Source organism: Geotrypetes seraphini, chromosome 12 (assembly GCF_902459505.1).
Source record: "Geotrypetes seraphini chromosome 12, aGeoSer1.1, whole genome shotgun sequence".
Classification (NCBI taxonomy): domain Eukaryota; kingdom Metazoa; phylum Chordata; class Amphibia; order Gymnophiona; family Dermophiidae; genus Geotrypetes; species Geotrypetes seraphini.
In genome coordinates this window covers 6,588,295-6,605,568 of record NC_047095.1, presented here as the reverse complement: position 1 = coordinate 6,605,568, position 17,274 = coordinate 6,588,295, and the positions used below count along the sequence as shown (strand labels likewise).

Sequence of the window (17,274 nt, the reverse complement as noted above, 5' to 3'; positions counted from 1 at the left end):
ATTCCTCTGGATCTCAGAGACAGGGATTTCCTTGCAAACAGTCCCTTTCTGCTGAAGATGGTTTTGGCTTTCCATGTTAATCAGGGAGTCCATTTGCATGTTTTTCAGCCTTCAGGTTCAAAGACATAGGATCTTGTTTTGAGGAATTAGATATGTGCAGAGTGCTTCTTTGCTATCTGGAGGTCACAAATGAGGTTTTTTTTTTCTTCTGAACATTTGTTTGTGCTGACTCATTCTGTCAAGTGGGGCGCTCCCACTTCTAAGACCATGATTTCCAGATGGATCTGTGAGGCTCTTTCATCAGTCTACATTCTTTCTGGGAAACAGTCTTCGGTTATCGTCCAGGTGCATTCTTGTAGATGTGTGTTAGCAACATGGTCCTCTCTATACATGTTTGCCAAGTTTTACAAAGAGGATTTGGTGGTGGATGTTATTTAAAAATACCATCGTGTGAACAGAGTATTATCCTAACCTTTGTCCTTAGATGCCCCGGAATAATGATAATTATACAGATATTTTCAATCAAATATTGTTTGTTAAAATTAACAGAATAATCTTGTTTCAAAAGGCATTTGTACAGTGGAGACACATACAGTCAGATGTGTAAAATGCACCTCTTTTGAATAAAAATGGTCTCAACCAAACTATTCTGCTTTGTTCATTTATGTACTCTTGCAATGACCAATATTACATCACTCCAATCTATCAATGGTCAGCCAGCAGAGGCTGTCCTTGTGTATTTGAACAAAGAAATTCCTTTTAGCTCTTATAGATACCAGGCTTAAAGAAAAGTTTTACAAATTATATATTTGTTCACAGCAATTTCTGAATATGCATAAAACATAATATACCAAAAGAAAACTCCCTCTCCCAGTATTCTTTAAAAGTCTGAATCAAAACAGTTCTTTGACCAAATTGCTTGAAACACTGACAGCCTGGGGTTTCATAGACACCAAAAGAAAACCCATATAACCCCCCTTAATGAGAATTCCTATACCAGAGGTTAAACTAGCTGACCTTTGTATATCCTGGGCCTCTAGAGGGTTTCCATGGTAACCATTCCTTCAGCCTTAACTTAACAAGCTCTATATGTTGCTTTCAGGACAACTTATTTTTTTGAATCTTATTAATGTAAAAAGTTTGAAATTAAGCATAAATCATTCCATCACACACATTCTCATTCATTCAGGGATCTCATTCATTCAGTGATTCACTCACACGCCACACTTCATTCATATTTCAGTTATATTCAATACTTCTGTAGAGCATATTTAAGAGCTTTAGGCTTTCTTCTTTACCCAGCAATGGAATGCCTGGAACATCTATTATCACTCAAGCCATGAGGTTTCTCCTATTCTCCTGGGTATGGCAGCCCAGACAAAGAACACCAGAAACCAGGGTCTTGAGCGAGAAAACTGCAATATTTTAGACAAAGAAAGACAGAATGAAAAAGATGGATGCAGATTAATACCTCTACAAATGTGTTATATATATACATATACCTAATTTCCCTTATGACCTTGCTTAATCCAGCAAATTACATAAAGAGAATATTATTATACTTACCTTACTATTAATCCCTAGTGTTTTTCTAGCCTTGGCTGCAATCCATATTCAATTTTTTATATCTTTGTACCTAACTTTTCATAGACTCTTAATTGGGCATAGGCCTTATCTTCCACAAATGCATTACTAAGTAGATTTACCTAGAATCATATGAAAAGTAGGTATCTTGCATGTACCTTGCACACTATCCATGCCACACCCTAGCGCCCCCTGTTCATTAGCGCCAATCCTCACGTGGAAGCCAAGGCCAGATGTATTCCACGTATCAGCAAAGGTGGACAGAAGAGGAATGAGAGCAGGCGTGATTAAAAAATGAAATGAAAAAGGCTATTGGAGCCAAAAATACATCATTTAAAGAATGGAAAAAGGATCCAAATGAAGAAAATAAGAAGAGACACAAGCATGGCAAGTTAGATGCAAGGCATTGATAAAGAAAGTTAAGAAATAATATGAAGAGAAACTTGCTAAAGAATCAAAAACTCATATATTTTTAGGTACATTGGAAGCAGAAAACCTTTGAGGGAATCCGTGGGATCATTGGATGATCAAAGAGCAAAAGTGGCACTCGGGGAGGATCAGGCCATAGTGGAGAGACTGAATGAATTTGCTCTGGTCTTTACGGAAAAAGATGTAAGAGATCTACCTGAACCAGAAATGGTTTTCAAAGGTGATGATGCAGAGGAATTGAAAGAAATCTCGGTGAATCTGGAAGATGTACTAAGTCAAATCGACAAGTTAAAAGGTGATAAATCACCTTGACCAGATGGTATACATCCCAGTGTACTAAAAGAACTCAAACATGAAATTGCTGACCTGCTGTTAGTTATCTGTAATCTTTTGCTAAAATTATCTGTAGTACCTGAAGATTGGAAGGTGGCCAATGTTAACGATGATTTTTTAAAAAGGGGTACATGGGAGATCCAGGAAAATACAGACCGGTTAGCCTGACTTCAGTGCCGGGCAAAATGGTGGAAACAATTATAAAATAATTTGTGGAACAAGTAGACAAACGTGAAAGATCTTGCATCATCAATTTGCTTGACTTCTTTAAAGGTGTGAATAAACATGTGGATAAAGGCTGCCTCCTAATCGGTTCCCCTGCTTTCTTCTGGCAATGGCAGAGCAGTGCACGAGGCAGGCGCACGCTTTTTGTGTGCCTACCTGGTCCCATGACACATTACGAATAGCTGCCATCAGTTTTCGTGAGTCCTGGCTTACCACTAGACCACCAGATGGGGTACAGGGCACACCATTTGGTTCAGAATTTTTTTTCTTAGTTTTTCCTCCTCTACAGGTGGGTGCGTCTTATAGAGTGAAAAATAAGGTACTTTAAAACCAATATGAGGAAATATTTTTTCATTAAGAGAATAATTAAGATCTGGAACGCTTTGCCAGAGGTAAGAGCAGATAGCATAGCTAGTTTTAAGAAAGATTTGGACAATTTCCTGGAAGAAAAGTCCATAGTCTGTTATTGAGACAGACCTGGGGGAAGTCACTGCTTGCCCTGGATCAGTAACATGGAATGTTGCTACTCTTTGGATTTTTGCCAAGTACTCGTAACCTGGATTGGCCACCGTGAAGATGGGCTAGTGAGAAGAACCCTGGAAAGTAGAAAAATTGTTATGATACTATGAAAGAGAAAACCCTTCCCCATATGTGGGCTGAAGTAAAACCCTCTAGATTCAAGAAATCTGGCAAGGTCTGTTAGAAGAGCTGAAAGTGCAAGATTTTTGTTATATGGCTGGCTAAGGTAAGCCATACTGAGGATTGTGGACTATGTGTGGGTCTGGCTGGCACCAGCCCTTGAACCTTGCTTAACAAAAACTGTTTATCCCTGAGCTGAGAGAGAGAGTTTTGTCTTACTAGAGCCTGTAAAGTAACAGGCTCAGGTCTGTACTTAAACAAACAAACTATTATACTTGCAAGAATGTCCAGGCTGTTTGTGAGTGGGTCCATGAAAAACCAGATTCTACTCTTGCCACAATGCCTTTAAAAATAGGCACTTACAAGTGTCTCCCATAGCGTACATATATTGCTGCACATATTAATACTTGTTTTGAGATAGGTGCAAATATATTACAGCTCAGCCCGAATGCTGTCCCAAGAATACCTACACGCAATATGCATATAAGTACACACCGTGTTGCTGATTTTTGCACTGAAGCTATTTTCCACATATAAAACATGCAGAAAGTACTTACAAAAGTACTCTTGTACAGAATGTTTTATATCTTTAAGCTAGGTATTTAAGGTTGACTAGTTCCCTGAGAAGAAAAAAAATATATTTGGGCTTTTTAAAAAATGTTGATTTTGCTGACTGGACTTCAGAGTGGTAATGTTGTGACCTAAATGTGTTTACTGCAGACTGAATTTGTGGAAGAGGAGGAGCATGATCACCGAATTACCAGCCGTATAAATCTGGTGGACTTGGCAGGGAGTGAACGTTGTGCTGTGTCTCAGGCTAGTGGAGAGCAATTGAAGGTATCTGTGGCACTGCAAGGACTTGTTTTGGCAACTTAAATTGCTACTGTAACAGTTCTGTTTTGAATGCAACTTTCCTCTATTGAATTTTGAGTACTAAAGTTGATGATAAAGTATTGTAAATTTTTCTAGGCTATTTTTGTGTTTGTTCAAGGTTTCATTCAGCTCTGTTTAATCCTAAGAGTGAAAAGTACTACTGATGAGCATGAGTTTTTTTTTGGGGGGGGGAGGGGTTTGTAGAGATTTGTTTTTTTACTTAGGATACTTTGCAATGTGCATTTAGATTATAAATTTTTTTAATGTGTTCTACATATTTGCTTTTCATTTGTTTAATTAGGAAGGTATAAGCATCAATAAATCTCTCTTAACTCTGGGAAAAGTAATTTCTGCACTCTCTGAGCATTCGCAGACCAGGAGGAAGACTTTCATTCCTTACCGTGAGTCTGTTCTAACATGGTAAGTATACTGTTTGAAAGGGGTATTGTTAATTATTATTGAAAGAGGTATTGTAGTTAAAGTAACTAGCTAGCTTGAAACATCACTTAACCAGGTTTTCTGGATTCTTTCACTTGACATCCATAAGGCCTTTTGAGTAAGGGATGGCTAGCCTTAGGCTTTTGTTTTTATTGGGGGCAGTGTATCCATATAGGTTAGTTTTGACATTAATGGATCTTACTCTTAAACTAGGGTGTGTGGCGTATGATCTCAGTCTGTCAAATTTACTGCTGAGGCTCACCATATTACTTGTAAGGTGACAGAGCTTCCTTCTGAAGTTCATAGTATGCAACTTGTATACTACTATCCTTCCAGGGGAGCTCAGAATGGGTTATAGTATTGCATACATAATACAGATAGGTATATTGAATTACTATCAGTTACACGATTATATGCATAGACTGGGATGGGTTACTAGTTATATATTTAAACATAGAGAGGGGGTATAGTTAAAGGAGATTGATACAAGGTATGAGATGGAAGAGGGTCTCCAGGTATCCAATAAGCCCCTGTCTGATTTCCAGCAACTTAATGGAGAAATGTGATGCTATGGACAAAGCAGCAGTTGAAAAGCACAGCTCTTCCGAGTTCCCACCCTTTCTTTTTTTTTTTTTTTGTTTAAAATCTTTATTGATTTTCAAACTTTGATAGTGCAATACAATTGGTAAATCATAAATACGGCATAGAATGCACTAATAACTATACAATTATTACATTAAACAGTCATTTACTCCCATCCTCATCTTAATTATTAATACAATAATACATATGATGTGATTTCAATATTATAATTAAATAATTTAACTCCTCAAAATACATTTCCCTCCCCCCACCCACCCACCCTCCCTGGATATGTAAAGAAATCTAATGAAAAAGAAAGAAACTTGACCCTTACTGTAATGCAACATGTAATAATGCCCTATATCTTTCTCAATAACAGACTATGGACATTTCCTCCAGGAAATTGTCCAAGACTTTCTTAAAACCAGCTATCTGCTCTTACCACAACCTCTGGCAACGCATTCCAGAGCTTAACTATTCTCTGAGTGAAAAAAGTTTCCTCCTATTGATTTTAAAAGTATTTCCCTGTAACTTTGAGTATCCCCTAGTCTTTGTAATTTTTGACCGAGTGAAAAATCGATCCACTTGTACCCGTTCTACTCAACTCAGGAATTTATAGACTTCAATCATATCTCCTCTCTGCCGTCTTCTAGGATGCCCAATCGTGCCCCTTTCAATCTGTGTATCTTGAGGTATCTACACATATAGATAGCAGCATTTACATGCAAGGCTTCTAAGGTGCTATAGTAAAATAGGTCTTGTTTATTAACTTCGAATGCCTGACCTTTGATGTAAAGTGTGTAGTAGATCTATAAAAAAGATTCCATGCTCTTTTCATTTCTTAAATCATGTCTAGGAAAGAAAGGACATTTGTTCATTGTATGTTCATATATTAAATGCAGTTCCCCTATTTTTGAAGGTTGTTGAAAGAGAGTCTAGGTGGAAACTCCAAAACAGCAATGATTGCTACCATTAGTCCTGCTGACAGTAATATAGAAGAATCTCTTAGCACACTTCGATATGCTAAACAAGCTGGCCTGATAATCAATATTGCCAAGGTCAATGAAGATATGAATGCTAAGTTGATCAGAGGTGAGGTGTTTTTTTTGTTGTTGTTGTTTTTATATTTGTGGTGATAGAACCTTATTATGATTAATGTTTCAATTTTTCTTAGTATCTTTGTGAATAATAATAATAATAACTTTATTCTTCTATACCGCCACAGTCGAATGACTTCTAGGTGGTTCACAGCGAAGAAGGCTGGACAATCAGCGAATTACAGAATGCAGGAAGTGAGGGTACAACTTATTACATAAGAAATAAATAAAAGGAAAATATGAATCTTAAGTTTGTAGTATAGGTCTTTTGTATGCAACCCGAGGAATAAAGCTGGACAATCTGCGAATTTTAGAATAGAGCTAGACAATAAGGCAAATTGCAGAATGAAGCGAGTTACACAATAAAGCGGATTACAGAATAAAGCGAATTACAGAATAAAACTGGACAGTCGGCGAATTACAGAATGCAAGTAGTGAGGATATAACTTATTAACAAGAAATAGTTAAAAGGAAAATATGAATCTTAAGTATGTAATTTAGGTCTCATGTATGCAACCCAAGGAATAATGCTGTGCAATCAGCGGATTGCAAAATGCAGAAAGTGATGGAACAACATATTTCACAGGAATTGATGGAGGAAAAAAAATAACTTTGTAAGTAGTGAGGCTTCTGTTTAGGAGATGAATTTGTCAAACAGTACCGTTTAATTGCTCTCCGGAAGGTGCCATAGGTCAGCCTGGCTCCATTGATGTAATTACCCAGCCAGGACTGCTGTTTACTTGCTTGAAACATGAAGGACCTGTCCAAAAAGGATTTGTATTTGCAGCCTGTGATCTTTGGGTATGTAAATATGTTACGGTTTCTGGTTGACCGTGTGGGGTTGTGTAGTACGAAATGTAATAGTAGGTAAGAAGACACTAGTCCCCAGACTGCTTGAAACAAGTACAGGCAAACTTGAACATTATTTGCGCCTCCATTGGCAACCAGTGCAACCTTTTGTAGTAAGGGCAGATGGGTAGCATAAATAACTATTCAAGAGAAGAAATATAGAGAGTAGGATCCTTTTTGACTTTATTTACAACCATGGTGTTGTACCAAAGATGAAGACCAAAACATCAGTCCATCATATTGACCCAGTTTCTTATGCCAGTGCTGCTCAAATTGTGGGTAATGATTCTAAATGGGTATGTGAAACTTACATCTGTGGTCACAACCCGGCCAGGGAAACCTCCCCCCTCCCTATCTTGTACCTTCCCTAGAGCCCACACTATAACTAGGCCTGTGCAGGCTCTAGGGAAGGTGGAAGATGATGGTAGCATTACAGTTGATGCTAAAGATGCAGGTACACTACCCCTTAATTCTATAATCTTGCATGCTCATTTTCATGCTTAGCATGCAAAATTGCACACACAAGTTATAGAATACTGCTAGTTATGCACTTGATTCAGTGGTTCCCAAACCTTGACCTGGAGGTCAAGTTTTCTGGATATCCACAATGAATATCCATGAGAGAGATCTGCATGCATTGCTTCCATTTCTAATCATAGAGCTGGATCCGGGACAGGCTGCAAGCAGTCTCAGAGGGTCCCTGACTGCTTGCAGCCGAGCTAGTAAGGTACAGGTATGGGGCATTAACTGTGTGGCGAGAGGATCACTGCCATGAGGTTCTAGAGGGAAGGGAGGGAGAGATCAATGCTAGCCTAGGTGAGGCCTGGTAAGGGGCATTAACTGCGTGGAGAGAGGATCACTGCCATGAGGTTCTAGAAGGAAGGGAGGGAGAGATCAATGCTGGCATAGGTGAAGCTTGGAGAGGAGGGTTTACCTATGCATGGATTGAGGGATTTTAGGCCATTGTTTTAAACTCTTTATTAATTTTTCAAACAGGGCCTTTACTGTTCTTAATATTCTTACCACATTCACCCTTGCTAATACTAGTGTATGATCAGTCCTTTATTCTCCAGCGCAGCATTCCAGGCATGGGAGATCAGGTACTGTGTTTGGGCTCTTCGGTGTCCTTGGGAATGGCTTTGCGAGATCTTGTGTCTGAGTCTCTACAGGAGCTGACTTTGGTCACTCAGCTAGTTCTGTCCACTTTTTCCTCCTGGCTTTGTGGAATGCACTCCCAGTCTTCCTCCTTTCTCTGGCACCCTGATATGAGCACTTTATTCTCAGAGCGGTATGTTTCTCTGAATGGAGTGCTTAAGATAGTGTGGACCCTGTCTCACTTTTATCTGCTGGCACAGGAGTGCCAGCAGCTTCTGGGTCAGCCTAGGGTTGATTTTTGAGTTCTGCAGGTGACTTTCAGCACATCTTTCCCCAGGGCAAATGGTGTGGTGCTTGCGCATATGCAGTACTGCCGGATGGATGTTGTCCTCTAGAGGCTTTGCTGCAGCTGCTTTAGGCATTAAGGCTTCTTCAGCAGCATCCTTTGTGTCTCACACCTGTGTGCCTTAGCTGAACTCCTCTGGAGACTGAGGCTGTGGATCTTCCTCTTCACCCTCTTTTGGCTTCTTATGCGAGTACTGGCTCAGGTACTCTGTTCTTGGCAGGCCAAAATATGCTCCTCTATACTTAGGGAGCAGATTCTCAGTTGCCTGGGCTCACCTTTTGTCTGACCTGTGGGTCTTGGACGTTCTTCGGTCAGGCTTCATATTAGACTTGCCTAGCTTCTGACGGATTGGTCTGTGGACTCTTCCACAAGTTGATCTACCACAGCACTCAAGCGGCAAGCCACTGTATAATGTTTGCTGGATATTCAAGCTATAGAGCCAGGGCTAACCGATTTCTTGGGCTCTGGCGGTTACTCCATATACTTTGTGCAAAAAAAAAAAAAAAGAGGCCCTCTGTACCTTTTTGAGGTGATGATGGTTGTGGCAGCTTCTTTAAGGAACATGGGTCTGCCAGTTCACTCTTACTTGGATGACTGCCTGATAAGAGCTCCCTCATTGGATCTGGTGATCCTAATTCTAGAAAGGCTTGGTTGAATTGGGAGGGGAAAGCCCTATCATTTGCAGCATGCGGCCCTGTAGGCAGGACGGCGTGAGCTTCCTTCCTGCCGTTTGCTTTTCGGAAGGTACCGGGGAGGGCGGAAATATCAGGGGATGTCTGGAGGTTGTGGGGGAGGGTGTAGGACTCCACAGCTCAGCTAAGCCTGGCAGGGGGAATCCCCATCAGCTGAGCTGCTAGGAATCCCCAAAACCAGCTCAGCTGATGGGGATTCCTTCTGCTGCGATCAGACAAGGTAGTTGGTAGGTACATCTTCAAAACCTGCTTTTGTACATTTTTCGCATGGACATTTTTATTTTTGAAAATGGACAAAAAAGGTAGATGTCCTAAGGACCAAAACTTACACCTAGCTTGTTTTCAAAAATAAAAGATAGAGGGGCGTGGCTTGGACACGCATGAAGAAAGTCGTGTAATTGAAGAGCTCCGTTAAAAAGACCTTGAAAGATTAAATAAATTGAATGAAAACAGAAGATATATTAAAATTTCACTGGTCCTATGAATAATAAAGAAGAAAAAAGGATGGCAACTGGTAAACAGAATAAAAACGACTTCGCTGTATCAGGAAGTAGCAAAAGGGCAAAACCGGAGCAGGAGAGCAGTTTAAAACTGACAGACACAGAAGTTATGAAAGAGTTAAAAGAAATTAAAGAAATGCTTTCTATTATTACTAAAAAAGTTACCGATTTAACAGAAGAGGTTTCAAATATAAATAAGAAGATGGATGTGCTTGAATTGAAATCTAACAACTTAGAAGAAAGAATGCTGACAGTTGAAGAGGAAATCTGTTATAGCCAAGCAGACAGGAAAAAAATTGAAATACTTATTAAAGTCCTGGAAGATTTTTCGAATCGTGAACGAAGAAGTAACATCCGTCTGATTGGCTTGCCGGAAGGAGCAGAAATAGGAAATCCTGTCACCTTCATTGAAAAATTACTTCCCAAGCTACTTCCTTTGCAAACGAAATTTCCCATAGAAATAGAAAGAGCACATAGAGTGCCGTTAAAAAGAGCAGTAAACCAGCAAGGACCAAGACCTTTTATTTTTAAACTATTGCGACACCAACAGGCCATAGAAATATTACAACTGGCCAAGAAAAATAAAGGTTTGAAGTATCAGGATGCTTTTATACATCTAGTGCCGGATTTCGCAAAAAATACAGCTGTAAAAAGAAAGAAGTTATTGGATTTAAGACCAAAGCTGAGAGAATTAGGAGCGAAGTTTGGATTGGTATACCCTGCTACTATGAAAGTGACAATTGGAAACAAAACTTTATCTTTCAATGATCCAGAGAAATTAGAAAAATTTATTCAAAACCAGGAAGTACCAATGTCTTCTTAAATTGTTTATCATATTTTAGTTCCTATATATAGATAACTGAATATAGTTAAATAACTAATTTGATAAAAAGGTATTATAAATTGATTTGGAAAAACTATATAGAATGTAATATATTCAAATCAATTCAAATATTCTACACTAACGATATTCAAAAATGGAATTCAAATGAAATCAAAATTCCAAAAAAAAAAAAAACTTCTATTAAGGGAGTAAGTGAATGTTTTAAACATGAACTAAGTTTATTAAAGGAAGATATGAATGTATTAAAGGAAAATATAATATAATATTAAAGAATGAATTTATAAGGAAAGATGTTCAGGAACATTCAATATTAATTAATAATTTTCAGATAAATGATTTTCATTTTTAGAAAAATAGAAAATATTTGAAAGACTACTTTATAATTTTAATTAATTTAATACAATATAAAGTAAAGATCTTCCTCCATGGGGGGATGCGCAGTGGGGGTGCATCTCGAACATATATAACACTAGATACAGAGGAGAGAATAAAGACTCAGATTCCCAGATGTCAAAGCGAGGGAACTACATGTGATGGACAGAGCAGACACCGGAACTATAAAGAAAGACTTTTGTATAACCGTTGAACTTATGGACAGATCTTGTTGTTGCATCGTATTGATCATATAAAGAGAAGAACTACATACATTGGGAAAAGAAGAAAAGAAGAGAAAATGAAAATTCAAAACGGAATAGAAAACTACAATCAAGAATAAAGGTGGACTGAGATATACTTGAAGGAAATGAGTTTGTATTGAAATTATTCTCTCTTCTGGATTCAACTAACATAAAAGTAAAAGAAATATATATGTGAAATCGAGATGTGCTTTTACGGTGGGTTCCTCCATAGGAGGGGGATTTTTTGATCATAAAATACTTAATTATATATCATTGAATTCCCATATTATTTAAAATAAAACAAATAAGGGATTATTTATTGATATATATTTATTACAAAAATAACAATTTAGATAAATTAACAATATAATGTGCTTTGAATATTATATATATATATATATATATATATATATATGTGTGTAACATGGCTAAATTATATTATATTTCATTTAAATAACAAATGTTTTAATTTATAGAATACAATAAGAACAGGTCTTATGGAGTGCTTTATTATCGACTTAAGATGCGTGCTACCAAGTATACACAATTTTTAATTAAAAGGGAGGGTGGGGGATGGGAATAGGAAGAGGGGAAAATTAATAATTAAATCTAGAATAATTAAAGAAAAGTGCAGATATCTGATCAAAATTTTATTATTAAGAAGATATTTAATTTTACTCAAATTATTAAATGACAATTAAAATTTTTTCCATTAACGTCAATGGTCTGAATCACCCAGTAAAAAGAAAAAAAATGTTAGGTTTCCTTCACAAGCAAAATGCGGATATTTATTTCATGCAAAAGACACATCTTACAGGGAATGAATCTAATAAACTAATTGGGGGATGGGTATCTAAATGTTTTTTTGCTCCTGCCTTAGGGAAAAAGGCAGGAGTAGCCATACTTATTAATAAGAAATGTACTGCTGATTTTAAACTTATAAAAATTGATCCATTAGGAAGATGGGTACATATCAAAATGATAATGGGAAATACAACCCTGGACTTATTTAATTTATATGCTCCTAATTCAAATCAAATGGAGTTTTTTAAAAAAATTCAACAGATATTACTACCATTGGCTACTTCAAATTTGATAGTAGCTGGAGATTTCAATGCTGTTATGGATCCTATTTTGGATAAGAAACCTAGTAAAATTATAAAATCATTAGGGCTAGAAAATTTGATACAATCTTGTGATTTGGTAGATATATGGCGTATTCTTCATTTTAATGATCAGGAATATTCTTTTTGTTCTCAGGTCCATAAATCATTTTCAAGAATTGATTATATATTTGTTTCTAGTAATTTAGCACAAAAAGTTATGAAAGCAGTTATTGATCCTATTATAATTTCTGATCATGCTGGTGTGTGGATTGATCTAAAAAATGATATAAAAACAAATTTTACATCAATTTGGAAATTTGATAATGCCTTACTTGCTGATGAAAATTTTGTAACAGACCTAAAAGTAAAGATGAAAGAGTTTTTTCAAATTAATAGCACAGACAATATGAATATTGAAATTATATGGGATGCTTGTAAAGCTACAATGAGAGGAAACATTATATCATATTCGGCTTTTATGAAAAAACAGCTTAAAAAACAATTTATGGAATTAGAGGAAGAAATTAAATCATTAGAAAAAAAATTAATTATTAAATGGGAAAATGTAGTATTACAAAAACTATTAAAAGTTAAAACTAAATATAATGAACTCTCTTCACAATTTGTTAGAAAAGAAATGTTCTGTCAGCAATTTAGATATTATGGAAACTCAAATAAAGCTGGAAAAATGTTAGCAAATTTTCTTAAAGCAAAAAAAAGAAAAACTAAAATTATTGCAATAAAAGATACAAAAGGTAATACACACACCAGCACTAAAGATATTGTAAAACAATTTCTTGATTTTTATAAGAGTCTATATACTTCAGATTCTTGTGAAAATAAAGAACAAGATGGCTTAGAGTTTTTAAATTCAATTATTGGACCAAATATTCCAGAACATATAAAAGGAAGTTTAGAAGAACATATATCATTAAAAGAAATAGAACTAGCATTGAAATCTCTTAGAGTTGGATCCGCTCCAGGTGGAGATGGATATACTGTTGAATTTTATAAAACATTTCAAAATATTATATTGCCTTATTTATTAAATTTATATCAATATCAGATACATAATGAAAATATATCAGGTACTATGGCAGATTCTGTAATTATTGTCTTACCAAAACCAAACAGGGATCCTACATTGGTTTCAAACTACAGGCCCATATCATTGTTGAATGTAGATGAAAAATTGCTTGCTAAAGTATTAGCATTAAGATTGGCAAAAGCTCTTCCTTTTATTATAGATGTACACCAAACAGGATTCGTTGCTAAAAGACATTCCTCACATAATACCAGACTGGCACTTCATTCTTTAAACTTAGCGAAAACTATGAATGAACCAGCTTTCTTAATATCGTTAGATGCAGAGAAAGCATTTGATAGAGTGGAGTGGAAATTTATGTATCAAGCTTTAAAATGGTTTGGAATAGGTCCCTTTTTTATTAAAATGATTCAAACATTGTATAGCTCTCCTGGAGCAAGATTAAATATAAATAATAACATTTCAGAAAGATTTAACTTGTTACGGGGGGTTAGACAAGGTTGTCCTTTATCTCCCTTACTTTTTGATATTGTTCTTGAACCCTTATTAATTGCAATAAATCAAACTAAGGGAATAAAGGGGATCACATTTTCAAATTGGGAATATAAATTATCTGCATATGCAGATGATATTCTTTTATATTTGAGGAAACCGGAAGATACCATTCCATGTTTATTAAATTTATTAGATAAATTTGGTAAATTTTCTGGATACAAAATAAATTGGGAAAAATCTGAAGTTCTTCCAATTAATGTCCATTGTACCAAAGGATTATTTGATTCATATTCATTCCAATGGAAAGAGGAAGGAATAAAATATTTAGGAATTGTTATTAAAAATACAATTGATGATACAGTAACAGAAAATGAAAAAATTTTATTAAAAAAAATAACAGAAATGTGCGAGCAATGGAATCCTTTACATCTTTCATGGTGGGGAAGAGTTCAAACAATAAAAATGATGATCTTACCTGTGGTTTGTTATCAAATGAGTATGATTCCGATATTTTTTCAGGGGTCATTTTATAAAAAATTAAATAGAATACTTACAAAATTTGTTTGGTTTGGGAAAAGGCCAAGAATCGCTTTAGCAACATTACAAAAAACAATTAGAGAGGGAGGGGTAAATTTTCCAAATTTTTATAGGTATCATCAAGCCTATATTTTAAGACAGGGTATGTATTGGATCCTCCCAGACCTCATGGAGAATGCACCAGACTGGTTATATTTAGAATGGCGACTCCTGTTTCCATTATATCCGGAACATCTTATAAGTATAACAATGCCCAAGAGATATAAAGATCACAGAATTTTATTAGATACATGGAAAACATTAAGATTTATTAGTAATATTACAACAGATCCAATAACTAAATCGTTAAATCAATCCATTTGGGTAAACTCCAGGATCAAAATTGGTGGATTCAAAATAATATGGAAGCAATGGATAATTGCAGGTATACGGTCTTTAAATGATGTTATAGTAAATGGATCCATGCTTAGTTTTTCACAATTGCAACAGAAATTTGGATTGAACATAACACAATATTTTAAATGGATGCAATTGAAGCAAGCCATCCAGGAAGGGTTCCCTGAATGGAAAAATCTTAATACTCAATATAGTTTGCAAATCCTTTGCTTTCAGGCAGATTTTTTGGGACACCAAGCCGCAAAATGGTATAAATTATTATATGGATTTTTAAATAAAAAAAAAAAGAACAGGACTTAGGGACATTTGGAGTATTGAGATAGGACAGACAATTTCTGCAACTCAATGGCAAAAATTTTGGTCCTGGAGAATACATACTACAATGTCAGCATCTATGAGTCAAACATGGTTATTTTTATTACATAGAGTTTTATGGACCCCTACTCGGTTACAAAAAATAGATAGTTCTAAATCTAATAGATGCTGGCATTGTAAGGTAGAAATTGGGACATTAGATCATTTAATCTATTTTTGTCCCTGTATAAATGCCTTTTGGAAAACAATTTGGCCCCAAATTAATATATTATTAGAAAATCATGTTGGACTTACATATGACACAATTTTATTTGGAACAGCAATGAGAACACAGAGTCCAATATCAGCAAACAATAATAAACTTTTATTGATATTAACAGGGGTCGCCATACAACAAATTACTCAAAACTGGAAAGATCATACAAAATTAAATTTCACTTTTTGGTGGAATTCTATTTGCCATATATATAAGATGGAAAAAGCAATAGCGTTACAACATGGTTATATTAAAAAATTTAATAAAATCTGGGGACCATTGGCTCTTTTTTCTAAAGATCAGATATCATAGCACAAGGATAGATCATATAATAGGGGTTAGGGTGGGTACAATATTATAATAACAGATGATTTATAATTTATTGCAAAAGGGGTCTTTATATATGTTTGTATTAAAATATATATTGATGGATATTCAAGTGTATATTGAAAATTATATGTATTATATATTTATCACTTGATGTAAGAAATTTAAAATGAATAAAGAATTTAAAAAAAAAAAATAAAAAAAAAAATAAATAAATAAAAGATAGATATTTGGTAGCTTTAAAAATTGATTATTTTTCCTGCTGGGTTTGTGGACGTCTTGTACAAAATGTCCAATCTCAGACTTGGGCACATTTTTGATTATGCCCCTCCACATGTATAACTCCTGGGGAAACTTTATTAATTTTTTAAAATCCTGTTATGTTTGTAGAAAGGCCTATATCTGTTCTGGTGGTAATCTTATATAGTCTTTAATAAAAATAAGGCCTTAAAAAATTCACAAATTTGTTCAAAGTAATTTTATTCATTTATATTTTTATTAACCTAGGTTGGAAAGGTGGCTAAGTAAATCTTGTTTGTGCTTGGAATTTTTTTTTATTTTTTTAAAATCTTTATTGAGTTTTCAAAGCTAACAAAAATGCAATACAAAATCCACACAAATAATAGTGATCATATATGCACTTATAATCAAACAGTATCCATACAACAGTAACCCCCCCCCCACCTAACCAACATTTTCACAAGGGAATAAAACCATACAAAAGAAATACCCCCCTCCCGCCCTCCCTCCTCCTGGATGTGTGTGTGTTATACCAACAGAAATAAAGAAAAAAGTAAACTATAACGAATTCACAAAAGACATCAGTGGGCCCCAAATTAACTTGAATCTCTTAGTATGTCCCAGCACATCCGCATTCATGTTCTCATACCTATAGCTTAAGCATAAATTTATTCACCAAAAAGTAAAGCTAAGGCGATCCCAGTTTTTCCAATTGTGAGTAACCATTTGCATGGCTATCCCGGTCATAATAAGGAACAGCCAACATTTATATCTGTCTAATGAGGGCTTAAGATGTAATATCACCCCACATATGACAACCTCATATGTCAATGGAATTGATGACTCAAGTATAGCATTAATCTGTCCCCATATCGACTTCCAAAAATTGAGTATCGAAGGACAATAGAACATTTGTGCTTGGGATTTATTTATATTCCAGACGACTTTGTAGGGGTTTTTTGTTTGTTTGTTTGTTTTTTTACATTGTTGCTTTGTAGAAAAGACAATTGTATTCACTTAGGGCTGGTTTTTTTTCATGTAGAGTTGAAAGCGGAAATAGAGAAACTAAAAGCAGCCCGAAGAAGTGCACTGAACATAGACTCTGACAAATATAAGCGCAGTCAACAAGAAATAACATCCCTAAAAGTGAAACTGTGCCAGCAAGAATTAGAAATAGCAGAGATGCAAAGGTAGGTATCCTTAGCTTCTCTTTGGATACAAAGATGCTTGCTCCAATCAACTCCCTTCCCTGATTTTTTTTTTCTTCCTGTACCTTTCCTTTTTAAAAATTTATTATTGTATCCTTACCCTTTTTCCCTTTGTTTCATTTTTTGTCTCAATAATTACCTTTTAGTTTTGTTTGTCTGTTCCCCCAACTTTTAATTAATTAATTATTTTTAACACAGTAAAGTTG

General features: G+C 35.4%; 1 protein-coding gene across 3 annotated transcripts in view; it reads left to right on the top strand.

Moving 5' to 3' along the window:
* KIF14 (kinesin family member 14) overlaps positions 1-17,274 on the top strand; it is a 152,864-nt gene that overhangs the window by 43,285 nt on the left and 92,305 nt on the right. For all 3 annotated transcript variants that reach the window (XM_033916674.1, XM_033916672.1, XM_033916673.1), the window contains exons 9-12: positions 3,931-4,047; positions 4,385-4,503; positions 6,023-6,195; positions 16,903-17,050. In XM_033916674.1, the coding sequence (XP_033772565.1) occupies positions 3,931-4,047; positions 4,385-4,503; positions 6,023-6,195; positions 16,903-17,050 (557 nt within the window). The remainder of the gene's footprint in view (positions 1-3,930; positions 4,048-4,384; positions 4,504-6,022; positions 6,196-16,902; positions 17,051-17,274) is intronic.